The 19,993-nt window shown below is 56.9% G+C and overlaps 1 protein-coding gene across 1 annotated transcript in view; it reads left to right on the top strand.

Moving 5' to 3' along the window:
• Positions 1–2,214: 2,214 nt before the first annotated feature.
• The window catches only part of LOC132805519 (atrial natriuretic peptide receptor 1-like), a 52,648-nt gene continuing 34,869 nt past the window's right edge, over positions 2,215–19,993 (top strand). Inside the window, exons 1-9 of the mRNA XM_060820631.1 lie at positions 2,215–2,992; positions 4,689–4,888; positions 6,384–6,497; positions 7,745–7,880; positions 9,607–9,701; positions 12,303–12,438; positions 13,348–13,435; positions 17,415–17,535; positions 19,385–19,459. Coding sequence (XP_060676614.1) covers positions 2,215–2,992; positions 4,689–4,888; positions 6,384–6,497; positions 7,745–7,880; positions 9,607–9,701; positions 12,303–12,438; positions 13,348–13,435; positions 17,415–17,535; positions 19,385–19,459 — 1,743 coding nt within the window. The remainder of the gene's footprint in view (positions 2,993–4,688; positions 4,889–6,383; positions 6,498–7,744; positions 7,881–9,606; positions 9,702–12,302; positions 12,439–13,347; positions 13,436–17,414; positions 17,536–19,384; positions 19,460–19,993) is intronic.

The following is a 19,993-nucleotide window of genomic DNA, read 5'->3' as shown; positions in this document are numbered from 1 at the left end:
ACACACACACTTTCTCACATTCTCTCTCTCACACACACACACTTTCTCACATTCTCTCTCACACACACACACACACACACACACACTTTCTCACATTCTCTCTCTCTCTCACACACACACACACACACTTTCTCACATTCTCTCACACACACACACACACTTTCTCACATACACACACACACACACACACTTTCTCACATTCTCTCTCTCTCTCACACACACACACACACACACTTTCTCACATTCTCTCTCACACACACACACACACACACATTTTCTCACATACACACACACACACACACACACACTTTCTCACATTCTCTCTCTCACACACACACACACACACCCCACACACACACAGACACACAGACACACACACGACACACACACACACTGAAAAGCAGCAGTGCCTAGCTCAGTCTGTGTCTGGCACTGAAAGGGTCAAGGAATCCAGCCCCATTGCAGATTCACATATTGCTGTTCAGACCACCCACACCTCACCCTCTCTGTCTCTGTCTCTCTCTGTCTCTCTCTTTCTCTCTCTCTCTCCCCTCCCCGTAATCTCATTCTTTCCATTCGCCTGGCATGATGCGGGGGATATTGACCCGGCAAGGAAATTGACTGCATTGAAATCCGACAGCCCAGAGGATGTGGACAGGAGCTGGGGTTTGCAGTGACTGAGGGACAGACCGATTCCCGAGGGGGCGTTGGGGACCGTTTGTGTGACAGTGTTTGGCTGGTCGACTGAGATGAGAGGTTTCACCCTTGAAACAGAGAGGAAGGTGGACCTTTGTGAGGGGGTGGGCAAGTGAGTCTCTGCCCACAGAGCACCTAATTCACGGAATCCTCAGCAACATCGCTCCAAACCAGAGAGTCCAGTTTGGGAGGGAAGGGGAGAGAGTGTACCTTGGGGGGAGGAGGGGGGGACGTCACAGGGGACGGGAGAGAGAGGGAGAGTGTGTCACTCTGCAGCAGTGAGGGAACCTGTGAAAACGCAGCAGAGAGTCTCTGTGACAGCGAGAGGAGAGTGGGACGGGGGGGTGTGGAGGGGCATTGCACTCGCAAGTGACAAAAGAGAGAGTGAGAGTATGAGAGGTGTAATCGAGGGAGGGAGTGTGAGAGGGGAGGTGTGATCGAGGGAGGGAGTGTGAGAGGGGAGGTGTGATTGAGAGAGGGAGCGTGAGAGGGGAGGTGTGATTGAGAGAGGGAGTGTGAGAGGGGAGGTGTGATCGAGGGAGGGAGTGTGAGAGGGGAGGTGTGATCGAGGGAGGGAGCGTGAGAGGGGAGGTGTGATTGAGAGAGGGAGTGTGAGAGGGGAGGTGTGATCGAGGGAGGGAGTGTGAGTGGGGAGGTGTGATCGAGGGAGGGAGCGTGAGAGGGGAGGTGTGATTGAGAGAGGGAGTGTGAGAGGGGAGGTGTGATCGAGGGAGGGAGTGTGAGAGGGGAGGTGTGATCGAGGGAGGGAGTGTGAGAGGGGAGGTGTGATCGAGGGAGGGAGCGTGAGAGGGGAGGTGTGATTGAGAGAGGGAGTGTGAGAGGGGAGGTGTGATTGAGAGAGGGAGTGTGAGAGGGGAGGTGTGATCGAGGGAGGGAGTGTGAGAGGGGAGGTGTGATCGAGGGAGGGAGCGTGAGAGGGGAGGTGTGATCGAGGGAGGGAGTGTGAGAAGCAAGAGGGTAAAGGAGAGGAGAGGCTGTGTGAGAACGGTGTACAGGGTCAGTGTGAGAGAGTGTCTGAGAGATAGGAGGGTGTGAGAGAGGAGTGTGTGTGTGAGAGTGTAACAGGGGAGTGTGTGTAAGGGAGAGAGTGTGTGAGTGTGACTATGTGTGAGTGTGTTTGTGTGTGCGTGTGAGTGTGCGAGGGGCAGGGAGTGTGTGCGTGTGAGTGTGTGAGGGGCAGGGAGTGTGTGAGTGTGTGAGGGGCAGGGAGTGTGTGAGTGTGAGTGTGCGAGGGGCAGGGAGTGTGTGCGTGTGAGTGTGTGAGGGGCTGGGAGTGTGTGCGTATGAGTGTGTGAGGGGCAGGCAGGGTGTGAGTGTGAGTGTTGTGTGTGCGTGTGAGTGTGTGCGGGGCAGGGAGTGTGTGAGTGTGAGTGTGTGAGGGGCAGGGAGTGTGTGTGAGTGTGAGTGTGAGTGTGCGTGTGAGTGTGAGGGGCAGGGAGTGTGAGAGAGACGAACCAGGCAGAATGAGTCTGTGGTGAGCTGCCCAGTGAGTGGAGAATGGTGCTGACCACATCACCAGTGGCCAGTGGCAGTGTGCCCCGGAGTGACTCTGGGAGGTTGCTGGAGGGTTGGAGTGGGACTGCCCGGCTGTGTTGGCTACTCTGGGCCCTGTGTGCCCACCTGCAGCTCGGGGGAACCTCTGAGCCAGAGCTGGTGACCATCGCAGTGGTATTGCCTCAGAACAACACCTCGTACCCATGGGTTTGGCAGAGAGTGGGACCAGCCGTCCGCCTGGCACAGGACACCATTAACAAGGAGCCGTGGCTATTGTCTGGGCACCAACTGACCTACGTCTTTGGTAATTGTGAGGACAAACTGGGGACCTGCTCCGAGTCCATTGCCCCCTTGGTGGCCGTAGACCTCAAGTTCACCAATAACCCGAACGTCTTTGTGGGGCCCGGCTGTGTGTACACAGCGGCGCCCGTGGCCCGTTTCACCGGGCACTGGAAGGTGCCAATGCTGACGGCTGGCGCACCAGCCTACGGTTTCTCCCGCAGGTCAGCCAGCTACTCCCTGCTGACCAGGACTGGGCCGTCCCACGGGAAACTGGGTGAGTACGTGGCCTCCATCCACCAGCTCTTCAACTGGACCAAGAGAGCCCTGTTCATTTACAACGATGAGAAGACGGATGACCGGCCCTGCTATTTCGCCGTCGAGGGGATGTACCAGGAGGTGCCCAAATTCAGGAACCTCACCGTGTTTGACATCCCATTCAAAGAGAGCGCAACCATCGACTACAACTTCCTGATTCAGGAGATCAGACAGAAAGGGCGCAGTGAGTACCAAAACGCGGGCACAACCCCGGCCTGGCACACCGACAGTGGGCACACAGGCCGTTCAGCCCATTCAGTCTTCATCCAACCCAGATCAACCACAGCCCCATCCCTGTAACGCTGCATTTCCTACAGCCAGCCCACCCTAACCTGCACATCCCTGGGCACTATGGGACAATTTCCCCAGGCCAATCCACCCTAACCTGCACATCCCTGGACACTATGGGACAATTTCCCATGGCCAACCCACCCTAACCTGCACATCCCTGGGCACTATGGGACAATTTCCCATGGCCAACCCACCCTAACCTGCACATCTCTGGGCACTATGGGACAATTTCCCATGGCCAATCCACCCTAACCTGCACATCCCTGGGCACTATGGGACAATTTCCCATGGCTAACCCACCCTAACCTGCACATCCCTGGGCACTATGGGACAATTTCCCATGGCTAACCCACCCTAACCTGTCTGTCTTCAGACTCTGGGAGGAAACACACGCAGACATGGTGGGAGTATTCCATTCTAACCCCGTCTGGAATTGAACCCGGCTCCCTGGCACTATGAGGCAGCAGTGCTAACCACTGAGCCAGCTGTAATTCAGGAACCTTCTAGCACAGGATGAGGCCCTTCAGCCCACTACCCAAGAGCAACCCAGTCGGACCAGCTCCCTCCTATTCCCTCCCTGCCCTGTTTAAAGGTTCCCATTGAATCCACTCCCCCAGCCCTTTCAGGACTTTCTCCCCACATCCCCACCCCACTCCCCGTGGGAGCGAATCCCCCATTCTCCCCCCACTCCCCGTGGGAGCGAATCCCCCATTCTCCCCCCACTCCCCATGGGAGCGAGTCCCCCATTCTCCCCCCACTCCCCATGGGAGCGAGCCCCCTCCTCTTCTTCAACTCCCATAGTGCTGATTAAGAAGCTTGACACCATCCAGGGACAAAGCAACCCCCCCCATTTGATTGGCCGCACGTCCATGGACACCAGGGCCTCCTGATCAACTCCGTCACACCCACCCACCTTTTGAACAGGGCAGCAGTGTAAACACAACTCCCAATGAGGACCAGGCACTATGTGGTGGAGAGGTGTGTAGCACCGAAACCGACCCTTCGGTACAACCCGTCCTGGCTCCTAGCCGGTTCCCGTCCTGTGGGTCGTTGGTGGAAAGGGGATTGGTGATGTATTCCTGAGGGTGGGAGGAGCAGGCAGGGAAGGAACCAGAGAACTTGGGCATGGTGCGTTTCAGCGAAGGGAGGGTCACAGAGGTCACATCGTCAGGACCTTGATGGGACTGGGGGGAGAAGACCAACACACGCCAAGGGGCAGGGGTGAGGACGCTTCAGAGAGACTGACCATCAAGTTGGGTACAGGGCTGAGCACTTACTAATTGGGGAGCCTTGAAACAGGGAGGGTGGGGTTGCGGTAATCCTCTGGGAAAGGGGGTTCAGGCCGCTGTGGACTGAGGGCTAGGAGGCATCGCCTCTCTCTCTCCAGACGGTTTGGAGTCCGCCCCCATCCCACAACCCCACAGAGCGCCCGGATCCTAGCAGGGGCTGGAGGGGCCGAATGGCTGCCAGCGAGCTGAGGGACGGGGTGTTTGCGTCAGGAACTGACTTCTCACTGCCTGTCGGTTATTGCTCTCGCCCACACTGCCCCCTCCCCCACCCCTCCCCCACCCCTCCCCTCCCCCGGACAGTCATCTACATTTGTTGCTCTCCGGACACGTTCCGCCAGTTGATGCTGACGGCCAGGCATGCGGGCCTGACCACCGGGGACTACGCCTTCTTCCACGTCGATGTCTTCGGGGAGAGTCTCCACGGGGGGCATGGGCAGGGGGCCCTGTTGCCATGGAAACGGCAGGACCCAGACGACCAGGATGCCAAAGAGGCCTACAGGGTAAGAGTGTCACCACCGCGGGTGGAGGGAATTACCCCTCACCCCCACCCCTCCCTCCGCCCAGACTGGGACAGGGTCCGGGCTGCAGGATATTATCCCGGGATTATTAACCCAGAGAGCCCCTCTGGGAACGCTCTGGGGACTCCCACTGGCTCATTGAATTCAATGGAGATTGGGTTGTGGGGTCACGTGATGACCATGAAAACAATCCCTGAATTCCCAGATCCCGGATCCCACTGCTCCTTTCAATCCCAGACCTCCCCGATCCCGAACCCCTCTGCACCTGACTCCCTCTGATCCCAGTTCCGTCCGATTTCCATCCCTCTGTTCCTGATTCCCTCTGATCCCAGATCCCTCTGAGTCTCCACCCTCTGTTCCCGGCTCCCTTTGATTCCCATCCCTTTAATCAAGCTTCCGGACCCCTCTGCTCCCACACCCTATGATCCTGATTCCCTCTCTGTATTTCTGCCAGCCTGGATTTATGGTGTGCTCCCCTCCCTATCCCTCTCCCCCCGCTCCCTTGTCATTCTCTCCCTTTTCCCCTTGTGTGTGTCTGTGTGTGTGTGTGTGTGTGTGTGTGTGCGTATGTGTGTGTGTGTGTGGGAGTGTGTGTGGTGTGTGTGTGTGTGTGGGAGTGTGTGTGTGGGGTGTGTGAGTGTGTGTGTATGTGGTGTGTGTGTGGGACTGTGTGTGGGGGGTGTGTGTGTGTGGTGTGGTGTGGGTGTGTGTAGGTGTGTGTGTGGTGTGTGTGTAGGTGTGTGTGTGGGGTGTGTGTGTGTGGTGTGTGTGTAGGTGTGTGTGTGGGGGGTGTGTGTGTGTGGGTGTGTGTGTGTCTGTGTGTGTGTGTGGTGTGTGTGTGTGGGGTGTGTGTGTGGGGTGTGTGTGGGGTATGTGTGTGGGGGGTGTGTGGCGTGTGTGTGTGTGGGCGTGTCTGTGTGTGTGTGGGGTGTGTGTGTGTGTGTGTGTGTGTGTGTGGGGTATGTGTGTGGGGTGTGTGTGTGTGGGTGTGTCTGTGTGTGTGTTGGGTGTGTGTGTGTGTGTGTGCGCGGGTTGTGTCCCGATCCAGCCCCCTCTGTCCCTGTCCCTGTTGGGAAGGTGGTCAGCCAAGTGGACCTTCCGGAATCCGAGTTCCCTGAGTGGGGCTGGAGGCCTGGTCTGTCCCGAGGGTCTGTTCCCTCTGCCAGCTGCCCCTCAGGGGGCTGGGTCAGTGTCAGGGTCTCTTGCTGTGGACACACACAGTAACAGGCGACCAGCCGCTGTGGTTATGTCAGTAACTGTCCTCACTCACAGTCAGAGTGAGTCCCACATTCTCCCAGGCACTCCGAGGGGGATATGTCATCCCCTGAATTCCTGTTGGAATTAATCGATGTGTCAGGATAATGATGAATGGGGATAAATCCGGATTGGAGTATTCGGGACAGGATAATGGTTGAGTGAGTAAGGTGCAGAATTGATCCAATTGTGTCTCCCATCCTGTTGTGTTCCCCTCCGACAGGCGGTCATGGTTATAACGCTGAGAGAGCCTGACAACCGGGAATACCAGCAGTTTGTACACAATCTAAAACTCTACGCCAGGCAGTATTTCAATTTCACCGTGGTGGATAGCCTGGTGAGTAGCCGCGAGGTCTCAGTCCTGGGGGGGTTCGAGGGGATCTGACCACACACCAGTCCTGTCACAGTCCCCTGCTCACCCGGTCAACTACCAGAGAGACCCAGTTACCCTCCCCGTCCACACAGAGTCCAGCCTTCAGCGCTGAGGGAGTGGGCACTGTCGGAGGGTCAGCGCTGAGGGAGTGGGCACTGTCGGAGGGTCAGTGCTGAGGGAGTGGGCACTGTCGGAGGGTCAGTGCTGCACGGTCGGAGGGTCAGTGCTGAGGGAGTGCTGCACGGTCAGAGGGTCAGTGCTGAGGGAGTGGGCACTGTCGGAGGGTCAGTGCTGAGGGAGTGCTGCACGGTCAGAGGGTCAGTGCTGAGGGAGTGGGCACTGTCGGAGGGTCAGTGCTGAGGGAGTGCCGCACTGTCGGAGGGTCGGTGCTGAGGGAGTGCCGCACTGTCGGAGGGTCAGCGCTGAGGGAGTGGGCACTGTCGGAGGGTCAGCGCTGAGGGAGTGCCGCACTGTCGGAGGGTCGGTGTTGAGGGAGTGCCACACTGTTGGAGGATCAGCGCTGAGGGAGTGCCGCACTGTAGGAGGGTCGGTGCTGAGGGAGCGGGCACTGTCAGAGGGTCAGTGCTGAGGGAGTGCCGCACTGTTGGAGGGTCAGTGCTGAGGGTGTGGACACTGTCAGAGGGTCAGCGCTGAGGGAGTGCCACACTGTCAGAGGGTCAGTGCTGAGGGTGTGGACACTGTCGGAGGATCAGTGCTGAGGGAGTGGACACTGTCGGAGGGTCAGTGCTGAGGGAGTGGGCACTGTCAGAGGGACAGTGCTGAGGGAGCGGGCACTGTCGGAGGGTCAGTGCTGAGGGAGTGGTCACTGTCAGAGGGTCAGTGCTGAGGGAGCGGGCACTGTCAGAGGGTCACTGCTGAGGGAGTGGGCACTGTAGGTGGGTTGGTGCTGAGAGTGTGGACACTGTCGGAGGGTCAGTGCTGAGGGAGTGGGCACTGTCGGAGGGTCAGTGCTGAGGGAGTGGTCACTGTCGGAGGGTCAGTGCTGAGGGAGTGGGCACTGTCAGAGGGTCACTGCTGAGGGAGTGGGCACTGTCAGAGGGTCACTGCTGAGGGAGTGGGCACTGTCGGTGGGTCGGTGCTGACTGCTGTCTGACATGTCACTTTCCCTGAGAATCCGTGAGGCAGCAGTGTTTCCCTGGGCTCTCGGTGATACGCCCAGCCTGATCACAGCTGGTGTCTGCCTCCTCCAGATGAACTACATTGCGGGAGCGTTCTATGATGGGATTATGCTTTATGCTCATGCTCTGAACGAGACCCTCGCTGCTGGAGGAACCACCAGGAACGGTGTCGCCATTACCCAGCAGATGTGGAACCGAACCTTTCAGGGTAAACTTTCTACAACCAATCCTCCATATCCGTGTGCACATATTACCCAGCGAGAGCCAGACGTAACAGTTCGAGAGAGAGAGGGGACTGAGAGACACCAGTCAGTGTACAGATATCTCCCTGAGAGAGAGGGAGGACTGACAGACACCAGTCACTGTACACATACCTCCCTGAGAGAGAGGGAGGACTGAGAGACACCAGTCAGTGTACACATATCTCCCTGAGAGAGAGAGAGGGAGGACTGAGAGACACCAGTCAGTGTACAGATATCTCCCTGAGAGAGAGGGAGGACTGACAGACACCAGTCACTGTACACATACCTCCCTGAGAGAGAGGGAGGACTGAGAGACACCAGTCAGTGTACACATATCTCCCTGAGAGAGAGGGAGGACTGAGAGACACCAGTCAGTGTACAGATATCTCCCTGAGAGAGAGGGAGGACTGACAGACACCAGTCACTGTACACATACCTCCCTGAGAGAGAGGGAGGACTGAGAGACACCAGTCACTGTACACATACCTCCCTGAGAGAGAGGGGACTGAGAGACACCAGTCACTGTACACATATCTCCCTGAGAGAGCGAGGGGACTGAGAGACACCAGTCAGTATACAGATATCTCCCTGAGAGAGAGAGAGGGGACTGAGAGACACCAGTCAGTGTACACATACCTCCCTGAGAGAGAGGGGACTGAGAGACACCAGTCAGTGTACACATATCTCCCTGAGAGAGAGGGGACTGAGAGACACCAGTCAGTATACAGATATCTCCCTGAGAGAGAGGGGACAGAGAGACACCAGTCAGTGTACAGATATCTCCCTGAGAGAGGGGACTGAGAGACACCAGTCAGTGTACACATATCTCCCTGAGAGAGAGGGGACTGAGAGACACCAGTCAGTGTACAGATATCTCCCTGAGAGAGAGGGGACAGAGAGACACCAGTCAGTGTACAGATGTCTCCCTGAGAGAGAGGGGACAGAGAGACACCAGTCAGTGTACAGATATCTCCCTGAGAGAGGGGACTGAGAGACACCAGTCAGTGTACACATATCTCCCTGAGAGAGAGGGGACAGAGAGACACCAGTCAGTGTACAGATATCTCCCTGAGAGAGGGGACTGAGAGACACCAGTCAGTGTACACATATCTCCCTGAGAGAGAGGGGACTGAGAGACACCAGTCAGTGTACAGATATCTCCCTGAGAGAGAGGGGACAGAGAGACACCAGTCAGTGTACAGATGTCTCCCTGAGAGAGGGGACTGAGAGACACCAGTCAGTGTACAGATATCTCCCTGAGAGAGGGGACTGAGAGACACCAGTCAGTGTACACATATCTCCCTGAGAGAGAGGGGACAGAGAGACACCAGTCAGTGTACAGATGTCTCCCTGAGAGAGGGGACTGAGAGACACCAGTCAGTGTACACATATCTCCCTGAGAGAGAGGGGACTGAGAGACTGGGTTGCCCTGGACTCTGTGCTGGTCTGGAATGACAGTCTCTGTGGTTTACGTAGCCCTGACCGTGCAGTGGGAGGATGGGAGGTGACCGTGACTGAGAGTTTATGTCTCTGATTATGGTTATCTGTCCGCCCCCTCCATTTTAACGCTGTGTGAATGTGGGGGGAATGGCTTTGTCAGCTTGGTGGGGTTATGGGGAGGTGTGGAAGTGGGGTCATTGAGTGAACCACTTCATACTTTCAGCAGATTTATTATTCCATCCCATTGTGTAGGAGTGACTGGGTTCCTTAAGATGGATGAGAATGGCGACAGAGAGAACGATTATTCCCTCTGGGACATGACTGATCCCGAACTCGGAACTTTCCAGGTCAGTACTCACACGGGATTTTAGCTTCAGTCTCCCACACCATCTGATCAGGAACGCCTCTGTCTCATTATCGGATCCTTCCGAATCACTGTCACTGTACACATGGTCACTACAGACCCTCCGACAGTGCCCACTCCCTCAGCACTGACCCTCCGACAGTGCCCACTCCCTCAGCACTGACCCTCCGACAGTGCCCACTCCCTCAGTACTGACCCTCCGACAGTGCCCACTCCCTCAGCACTGACCGTCCGACAGGGCCCACTCCCTCAGCACTGACCCTCCGACAGCACCCACTCCCTCAGCACTGACCCTCTGACAGTGCGGCACTCCCTCAGCACTGACCCTCCGACAGGGCCCACCCCCTCAGCGCTGACCCTCCGACAGTGCCCACTCCCTCAGCGCTGACCCTCTGACAGTGCCCACTCCCTCAGCACTGACCCTCCGACAGTGCGGCACTCCCTCAGCACTGACCCTCCGACAGTGTCCGCTCCCTCAGCACTGACCCTCCGACAGTGTCCGCTCCCTCAGCACTGACCCTCCGACAGGGCCCACTCCCTCAGCACTGACCCTCCGACAGCACCCACTCCCTCAGCACTGACCCTCTGACAGTGCGGCACTCCCTCAGCACTGACCCTCCGACAGGGCCCACTCCCTCAGCACTGACCCTCCGACAGCACCCACTCCCTCAGCACTGACCCTCCGACAGTGCCCACTCCCTCAGCACTGACCCTCTGACAGGGCCCACTCCCTCAGCACTGACCCTCCGACAGTGCCCACCCCCTCAGCGCTGACCCTCCGACAGTGCCCACTCCCTCAGCGCTGACCCTCTGACAGTGCCCACTCCCTCAGCACTGACCCTCCGACAGTGCGGCAGTCCCTCAGCACTGACCCTCCGACGGTGCCCACTCCCTCAGCACTGACCCTCCGACAGTGCCCACTCCCTCAGCACTGACCCTCCGACAGTGCCCACTCCCTCAGCACTGACCCTCCGACAGTGCCCACTCCCTCAGCACTGACCCTCCGACAGTGCCCACTCCCTCAGCACTGACCCTCCGACAGTGCCCACTCCCTCAGTACTGACCCTCCGACAGTGCCCACTCCCTCAGCACTGACCCTCCGACAGTGCCCACTCCCTCAGCACTGACCCTCCGACAGCACCCACTCCCTCAGCACTGACCCTCTGACAGTGCGGCACTCCCTCAGCACTGACCCTCCGACAGGGCCCACTCCCTCAGCACTGACCCTCCGACAGTGCCCACCCCCTCAGCGCTGACCCTCCGACAGTGCCCACTCCCTCAGCGCTGACCCTCTGACAGTGCCCACTCCCTCAGCACTGACCCTCCGACAGTGCGGCACTCCCTCAGCACTGACCCTCCGACAGTGTCCGCTCCCTCAGCACTGACCCTCCGACAGTGTCCGCTCCCTCAGCACTGACCCTCCGACAGGGCCCACTCCCTCAGCACTGACCCTCCGACAGCACCCACTCCCTCAGCACTGACCCTCTGACAGTGCGGCACTCCCTCAGCACTGACCCTCCGACAGTGCCCACTCCCTCAGCACTGACCCTCCGACAGCACCCACTCCCTCAGCACTGACCCTCCGACAGTGCCCACTCCCTCAGCACTGACCCTCTGACAGGGCCCACTCCCTCAGCACTGACCCTCTGACAGTGCCCACCCCCTCAGCGCTGACCCTCCGACAGTGCCCACTCCCTCAGCGCTGACCCTCTGACAGTGCCCACTCCCTCAGCACTGACCCTCCGACAGTGCGGCAGTCCCTCAGCACTGACCCTCCGACGGTGCCCACTCCCTCAGCACTGACCCTCCGACAGGGCCCACTCCCTCAGCACTGACCCTCCGACAGTGCGGCACTCCCTCAGCACTGACCCTCCGACAGGGCCCACTCCCTCAGCACTGACCCTCCGACAGAGCCCACTCCCTCAGCACTGACCCTCTGACAGGGCCCACTCCCTCAGCACTGACCCTCCGACAGGGCCCACTCCCTCAGCACTGACCCTCCGACAGTGCGGCACTCCCTCAGCACTGACCCTCCGACAGGGCCCACTCCCTCAGCACTGACCCTCTGACAGTGCCCACTCCCTCAGCACTGACCCTCCGACAGTGCGGCAGTCCCTCAGCACTGACCCTCCGACGGTGCCCACTCCCTCAGCACTGACCCTCCGACAGGGCCCACTCCCTCAGCACTGACCCTCCGACAGTGCGGCACTCCCTCAGCACTGACCCTCCGACAGGGCCCACTCCCTCAGCACTGACCCTCCGACAGAGCCCACTCCCTCAGCACTGACCCTCTGACAGGGCCCACTCCCTCAGCACTGACCCTCCGACAGGGCCCACTCCCTCAGCACTGACCCTCCGACAGTGCGGCACTCCCTCAGCACTGACCCTCCGACAGGGCCCACTCCCTCAGCACTGACCCTCTGACAGGGCCCACTCCCTCAGCGCTGACCCTCTGACAGGGCCCACTCCCTCAGCGCTGGGCCGTGCTGACTCTGTCGGTGTGAAGGCCGGTGAGAGTGTCTGTCCCTGGCCCTGAGCTGGCCCATGTTACACATTCCCGTTGTCTCTCCTGTGGTACCCCCAGGTTGTCTCTCAGTACAACGGCACTCTGAAGAAGATCATTCCTGTTTCCGGCGTTGCCATCCACTGGCCTGGGAACGGCGTCCCAAAGGATGTGCCTTGGTGTGGTTTCGACAACGAGAACATTGCCTGCAGGAGAGGTCAGTGGCTGCTCACCGGTCAGCTCAGCGTTGGTCCTTACCCCTGCCTGTCTCACCCTCCCCATCTCTCTCTCTCTCTCTTTCTCTCTCTCTCTGTCCTTTCCCTCTCTCTCACTCCTCTCTCTCTCACTCTCTCTCTCTCACACACACACACACACCCTTGCTCTGTTTTACTCTCTCTGTCTATCTCTGCCCTTTCTCTCTCTCTGTCTCTGTCCTTTCCCTCTCTCACTCCTCTCTCACACACACCCTTGCTCTCTTTTATTCTCTCTCTGTCACTCTCTGTTCTTTCCCTCTCTCTCTCTCTCACTCCTCTCTCTCTCACACACACCCTTGCTCTGTTTTACTCTCTCTCTCTCTGTCTCTCTCTGTCCTTTCCCTCTCTCTCTCTCACACCTCGCTATCATTTTCTCTCTCTCTCTCTCTCACTCCCTCCGTCTACTAAATATTTCCCCCAGTGAGCGCCAGCCCCTTGTCCACCTTATGGAACGTTCTGCGAGAGACCGGCATTTCCAACGCGGTCCGGTGCAGTCCCTCTGTGGAGGGAGGAGACCATTCAGCCCTCTGGCCATGTGTCGGCCCTTTGCCTGAGCTATCGGGTTCAGATCTCCCCCAGTTCCCCTGTCAGGGGTAAGGCTGTTTCTGCCCCTCTGCCCCCAGGGTCTCAATCTCCTTCCTGAAGTGCGGGACCCCAAATGGAAGACCATGTTGCTGCTGGGGCTTTGACAAAGCCTTAACCGACAGCGTCTCTCTGCCTTCTGTTGGAGATTCACTCCGTTCCAACTGAGCGTTAACCCCTGCTCCCTCCCCCTGCCCTTTCCCTGTGCTCCCCTCCCCCCTCCCCCCTCTCCCCTCCCCCCTCTCGCCGCGGTTGGACTGACTCAGTGTGTTCCTCTGCCTGTCTGACAGGGAGAGGGTTCACCACGCTGGAGGGCCTCGCCATTGGAGGCAGCGTGATCCTCATCATCATCACCATGAGCTCATTCCTCATCTACAGGTAAGGGGCTCTCCCTCACTCAGGGCAGAGGGGGGTTCGCAGCCACTGCCCTGGGACAGGCGGACGGTCACTCTCCTGACAGCTGTGGGGTGGGAGGGCAGGGGGACACTCAGTGTCACTGTCCTGGGGCCCTGGTCTAGCCTGGACACACACACACACACACACACTCACACACTCACACTGACACTCACACACAGACACTCTCACTCACACTCTCACACTGACACTCACACATACTCACACACAATCTCACACACACACATATATACTCACACACAATCTCACACTCACACACACTCATGAATACACACTCACACACACACTCACTCACACTCACTCAGACACTCACTCACACTTAGACACTCACACTCACGTTCACACTCACACACTCACTCACACACTCACACACACTCACTCACACTGACACACACTCATTCACACTCACACACACACACTCACACACAGACACACTCACACTCACTCAGGCACTCACTCACACTCTTTCACACACACACACTCACTCACACACACACTCTCACTCTCACACAGACTCACTCAAACTCTTGCACACACACACACTCACACTCACACTCTCACACACACTCCCTCACACACACACACTCACTCACACTCTCGCACACACACATTCACTCACACTCCCTCACACACACACACACTCACTCAAACTCTTGCACACACACACACTCACACTCACACTCTCACACACACTCCCTCACACACACACACACTCACTCACACTCTCGCACACACACATTCACTCACACTCTTACACACACTCACACACACACACTCACTCACACTCTCACACACACTCACACTCTCACACACTCACTCACACACTCTCAAATACTCAGAAACTCACACACACTCTCACTCACACTCACAGAGACACACACTCACTCACACTCACACACACACTCACACACACACACTCACTCACACTCACAGACTCACATAACACTCGCTCGCACACACACTCATACTCTCACACACAGATGCACTCACACACACACTCACACCACTCACACTCACTCACACGCTCACACTCACACTTTCACACTCACACACACTCTCACCCACACTCACAAACACACACACAAATACTCTCACACTCACACACTCTCACACTCACATACACTCACTTACATTCACACACTCACTCACACACACTCACATTCACACACACTCACTCACACACACTCTCACATAATCTCACACTCACACTCACACTCTCACACACACACTCATACTCTCACACTCACACACACTCACATACACACTCATGCTCTCACACTCACACTCATACTCTCACACTATCTCACACTCTCACATACACTCACACATACACACACACTCACACTCACACACACTCACACTCTCACATTCACACTCACACATTCACACTCACACATTCACACTCACTCACACTCTCACTCACGCTCACACACTCACTCACACACACTCATTCACACACACACTCACACCCAGACACTCACTCACACTCAGACACTCACACTCTCTCACACACACACACTCACTCTCAGACAGACTCACTCACACTCACACAAACACATTCTCTCACACTCACACACACTCACACTCTCGCACACACACACACTCACACTCTCACTCACACACTCTCAAATACTCAGAAACCCACACACACTCTCACTCACACTCACAGACACACACACTCACTCACACTCACACACACACTCACACACACACACTCACTCACACTCACAGACTCACACAACACTCGCTCACACACACACACTCATACTCTCGCACACACATGCACTCACACACACACTCACACCACTCACTTTCAGTCACACGCTCACACTCACACACACTCTCACCCACACTCACAAACACACACACAAATACTCTCACACTCACACACTCTCACACTCTCATACACTCACTCACATTCACACACTCACTCACACACACTCACATTCACACACACTCACTCACACACACACACTCACATACACACTCACACACAATCTCACACTCATACTCACACTCTCACACACACTCATACTCTCACACTCACACTCATACTCTCACACTCACACACAATCTCACACTCTCACACGCACTCACTCACACACACATACACACACACTCACACTCTCACATTCACACTCACTCACACTCTCACTCACGCTCACACACTCGCTCACACTCACATACACTCATTCACACACTCACACTCACATTCACATACACACACTCACTCACACTCAGACACTCACACACACACACTCTCTCACTCTCAGACAGACTCACTCACACTCACACATTCTCTCACACACTCTCACACTCACACACACACACACTCACTCACACTCTCGCACACACACACTCACTCACACTCTCACACACACTCACTCACTCACATACACACTCTTACACACACTCACACACTCACACACACTCACACTCACACCCACTCACTCACACTCAGACACTCACACTCTCACACACACACACTCTCAGACAGACTCACTCACACTCACACAAACACATTCTCTCACACTCACACACACTCACTCTCGCACACACGCACACTCACACACACTCCCTCACACTCTCGCACACACACTCACTCACTCGCACTCTCGCACACACACTCACTCACACTCTCATACACACTCACTCACACTCTCAACACACTCAGACTCTCACACACTCACTCACACACTCTCAAATACTCAGAAACTCACACACACTCCCACTCACACTCACAGACACACTCACACACACACACACACTCACAGACTCACACAACACTCGCTCACACACACACTCATACTCTCACACACACATGCACTCACACACACACTCACACCACTCACTTTCACTCACATGCTCACACTCACACATTCACACTCACTCACACACACTCTCACCCACACTCACAAACACACACACAAATACTCTCACACTCACACACTCTCACACTCACATTCACACACTCACTCACACACTCACATTCACACACACACTCACACTCACTCACACACAATCTCACACTCACACTCTCACACACACTCATACTCTCACACTCACACACACACTCATGCTCTCACACACTCATACTCTCACACTCACACACAATCTCACACTCTCACACGCACTCACTCACACACACATACACACACACTCACACTCTCACATTCACACTCACTCACACTCTCACTCACGCTCACACACTCACTCACACACACTCATTCACACTCTCACACTCACACTCACATACACTCACTCACACTCACACACACACTCACACTCACTCAGACACTCACTCACACCCAGACACTCACACACACTCTCACTCTCAGACAGACTCACTCACACTCACACACACACATTCTCTCACACACTCTCACACTCACTCACACTCTCGCACACACACACTCACACTCTCACACACACTCCCTCACACACACACTCACACACACTCACTCACTCACACTCTCGCACACACACACTCACTCACACTCTCATACACACTCACTCACATACACACTCTTACACACACTCACACACACACACTCACTCACACTCTCACACACACTCACACTCTCACACACTCACTCACACACTCTCAAATACTCAGAAACTCACACACACACACACACACTCAGAAACTCACACACACACACGCACACACTCACACACACTCACTCACTCTCACACACACACACTCACTCACTCTCACGCACACACTCACTCTCACTCTCTCTCACACACTCACATACAGACACAGACACAGACACTGACACTCTCCCTGTTAACTCCTTCTCAGGACCCTTGTATATTTCACTCAGCCACCTCTGCCTGTTGTAAATCCCATCAGGGAATCTCTCTCTCTGTTGTTGTGGTGGGGATGACAGAGGAAAGGGGAGTTTGACTCTCGTTCTCGGGTTGTGATGTCCTTCTGTAGGAAGTTGAAGCTGGAGAAGGAGCTGGCGAGCGAGCTGTGGAGGATCCGCTCAGAGAACATTCACTTCAGCAGCGCGGAGAAGACCCTGGGGAATACGGGCAGCAAACTGACCCTGTCCCTGGTGGGTATGGGGAGGGCAGCAGTGTCTGGGGGGGGCCGTGTGTGTGTGTGTGTGTGTGTGTCTGTGTGTGGGTGTGTATGTGTGTGTGTGTGTGTGTGTGTGTCTGTGTGTGTCTGTGTGTGGGTGTGTATGTGTGTGTGTGTCTGTGTGTCTGTGTGTGGGTGTGTATGTGTGTGTGTGTCTGTGTGTGAGTGAGAGTGTCTGAGTCTGTGTGAGTGTGTGTCTGTTTGTGAGTCTGTGTGTCTGTGTGTATGTGTGTTTGTGTGTCTCTATGTGTGTGAGTGAATGTGTCTGAGTCTGCGTGAGTGTGTGTGTGTACCTGTGTGTCTGTGCATGTGTCTGTGTGTATGCGTGTGTGTCTGTCTTTGTGTGTGTGTGCCTGTGTATGACTGTATGTGTGTGTCTGTGTGTGTGTCTGAGTCTGTGTGTGTGTGTGTGTCTGTGTGTGTGTGTGTCTGTGTGTGTCTGTGTGTGGGTGTGTATGTGTGTGTGTGTGTGTGTGTCTGTGTGTGGGTGTGTATGTGTGTGTGTGTGTGTGTGTGTGAGTGAGAGTGTCTGAGTCTGTGTGAGTGTGTGTCTGTTTGTGAGTCTGTGTGTCTGTGTGTATGTGTGTTTGTGTGTCTCTATGTGTGTGAGTGAATGTGTCTGAGTCTGCGTGAGTGTGTGTGTGTACCTGTGTGTCTGTGCATGTGTCTGTGTGTGTGTCTGTGTGTATGCGTGTGTGTCTGTCTTTGTGTGTGTGTGCCTGTGTATGACTGTATGTGTGTGTCTGTGTGTGTGTCTGAGTCTGTGTGTGTGTGTGTGTCTGTGTGTGTGTGTGTGTGTGTGTATGTGAACTCCCCCAGGGTCAGGGTGGGTGGGATCCCCCAGGGTCAGGGGGTGGAATCCCCCAGGGTCAGGGGGTGGGATTCCCCAGGGTCAGGGAGTGGGATTCCCCAGAGTCAGGGGGTGGGATCCCCAGGGTCAGGGGGTGGGATTCCCCAGGGTCAGGGGGTGGGATCACCCAGGGTCAGGGAGTGGGATCCCCAGGGTCAGGGGGTGGGGTCACCCAGGGTCAGGGGCTGGGGTCCCCCAGGGTCAGGGGGTGGGATTCCCCAGGGTCAGGGAGTGGGATTCCCCAGGGTCAGGGGGTGGGATCACCCAGGGTCAGAGGGTGGGATCCCCAGGGTCAGGGGGTGGGATTCCCCAGGGTCAGGGGGTGAGGTCCCCAGGAACAGGGGGTGGGGTCCCCCAGGGTCAGGGAGGTGCAGTCCCCCAGGGTCAGGGGGTGAGGTCCCCAGGAACAGGGGGTGGGATCCCCAGGGTCAGGGGGTGGGGTCCCCCAGGGTCAGGGGGTGAGGTCCCCAGGAACAGGGGGTGGGGTCCCCCAGGGTCAGGGGGTGGGATTCCCCAGGGTCAGGGAGTGGGATCACCCAGGGTCAGGGGGTGGGATCACCCAGGGTCAGGGGGTGAGATCCCCCAGGGTCCAGGGGGTGGGATTCCCCAGGGACAGGGGGTGAGATCCCCCAGGGTCAGGGGGTGGGGTCCCCCAGGGTCAGGAGGTGGGATCACCCAGGGTCAGGGGTTGGGGTCCCCCAGGGTCAGGGGGTGGGATCACCCAGGGTCAGGGGGTGGGGTCCCCCAGGGTCAGGGCGTGGGGTTCCCCAGGGTCAGGGCGTGGGGTCCCCCAGGGTCGGGGGTGGGGCCCCCCAGGGTCAGGGGGTGGGATCCCCAGGGTCAGGGGGTGGGATCCCCAGGGTCAGGGCGTGGGGTCCCCCAGGGTCGGGGGTGGGGCCCCCCAGGGTCGGGGGGGCTGGGTCTGGTTTAAAGGAAGTTTGAATGTGCTGTTGACAGAGTTGGTCTCCTGCAGCGTGACTCGAACGGTGGGTTACTGGTGCCGAGCGATGAGCAGTGCCAGCTCTTTGCCAAGACGGCGTATTACAAGGTAGGGCACCACAGGCAATGTCACCGAACCTCCCTGTGGGGTCAGCTCATCGGGCATTGGTGGGTCACACAACAACACAGCAACTACTGGGGGCCCCCACTCCCCCAGCAGTGAGGGGGGAGAATGGGGGTCTCACTCCCAAGGGGAGTGGGGGGGGGGGTGAATGTCTGAGATGTAGACTGTGCCTGATGGGATGGAGACGGGGCTGATGGGATGGAGACTGTGCCTGATGGGATGGAGACTGGGCTGATGGGATGGAGACTGGGCTGATGGGATGGAGACTGTGCCTGATGGGATGTAGACTGGGCTGATGGGATGTAGACTGTGCCTGATGGGATGGAGACTGGGCTGATGGGATGGAGACTGTGCCTGATGGGATGTAGACTGGGCTGATGGGATGGAGACTGTGCCTGATGGGATGGAGACTGGGCTGATGGGATGGAGACTGGGCCTGATGGGATGGAGACTGTGCCTGATGGGATGGAGACTGGGCTGATGGGATGTAGACTGGGCTGATGGGATGTAGACTGTGCC

Source organism: Hemiscyllium ocellatum, chromosome 50, assembly GCF_020745735.1.
Source record: "Hemiscyllium ocellatum isolate sHemOce1 chromosome 50, sHemOce1.pat.X.cur, whole genome shotgun sequence".
Lineage (NCBI taxonomy): Eukaryota > Metazoa > Chordata > Chondrichthyes > Orectolobiformes > Hemiscylliidae > Hemiscyllium > Hemiscyllium ocellatum.
The sequence above is the reverse complement of the archived record's forward strand: the minus strand, read 5'-3'. Positions and strand labels throughout refer to the sequence as shown.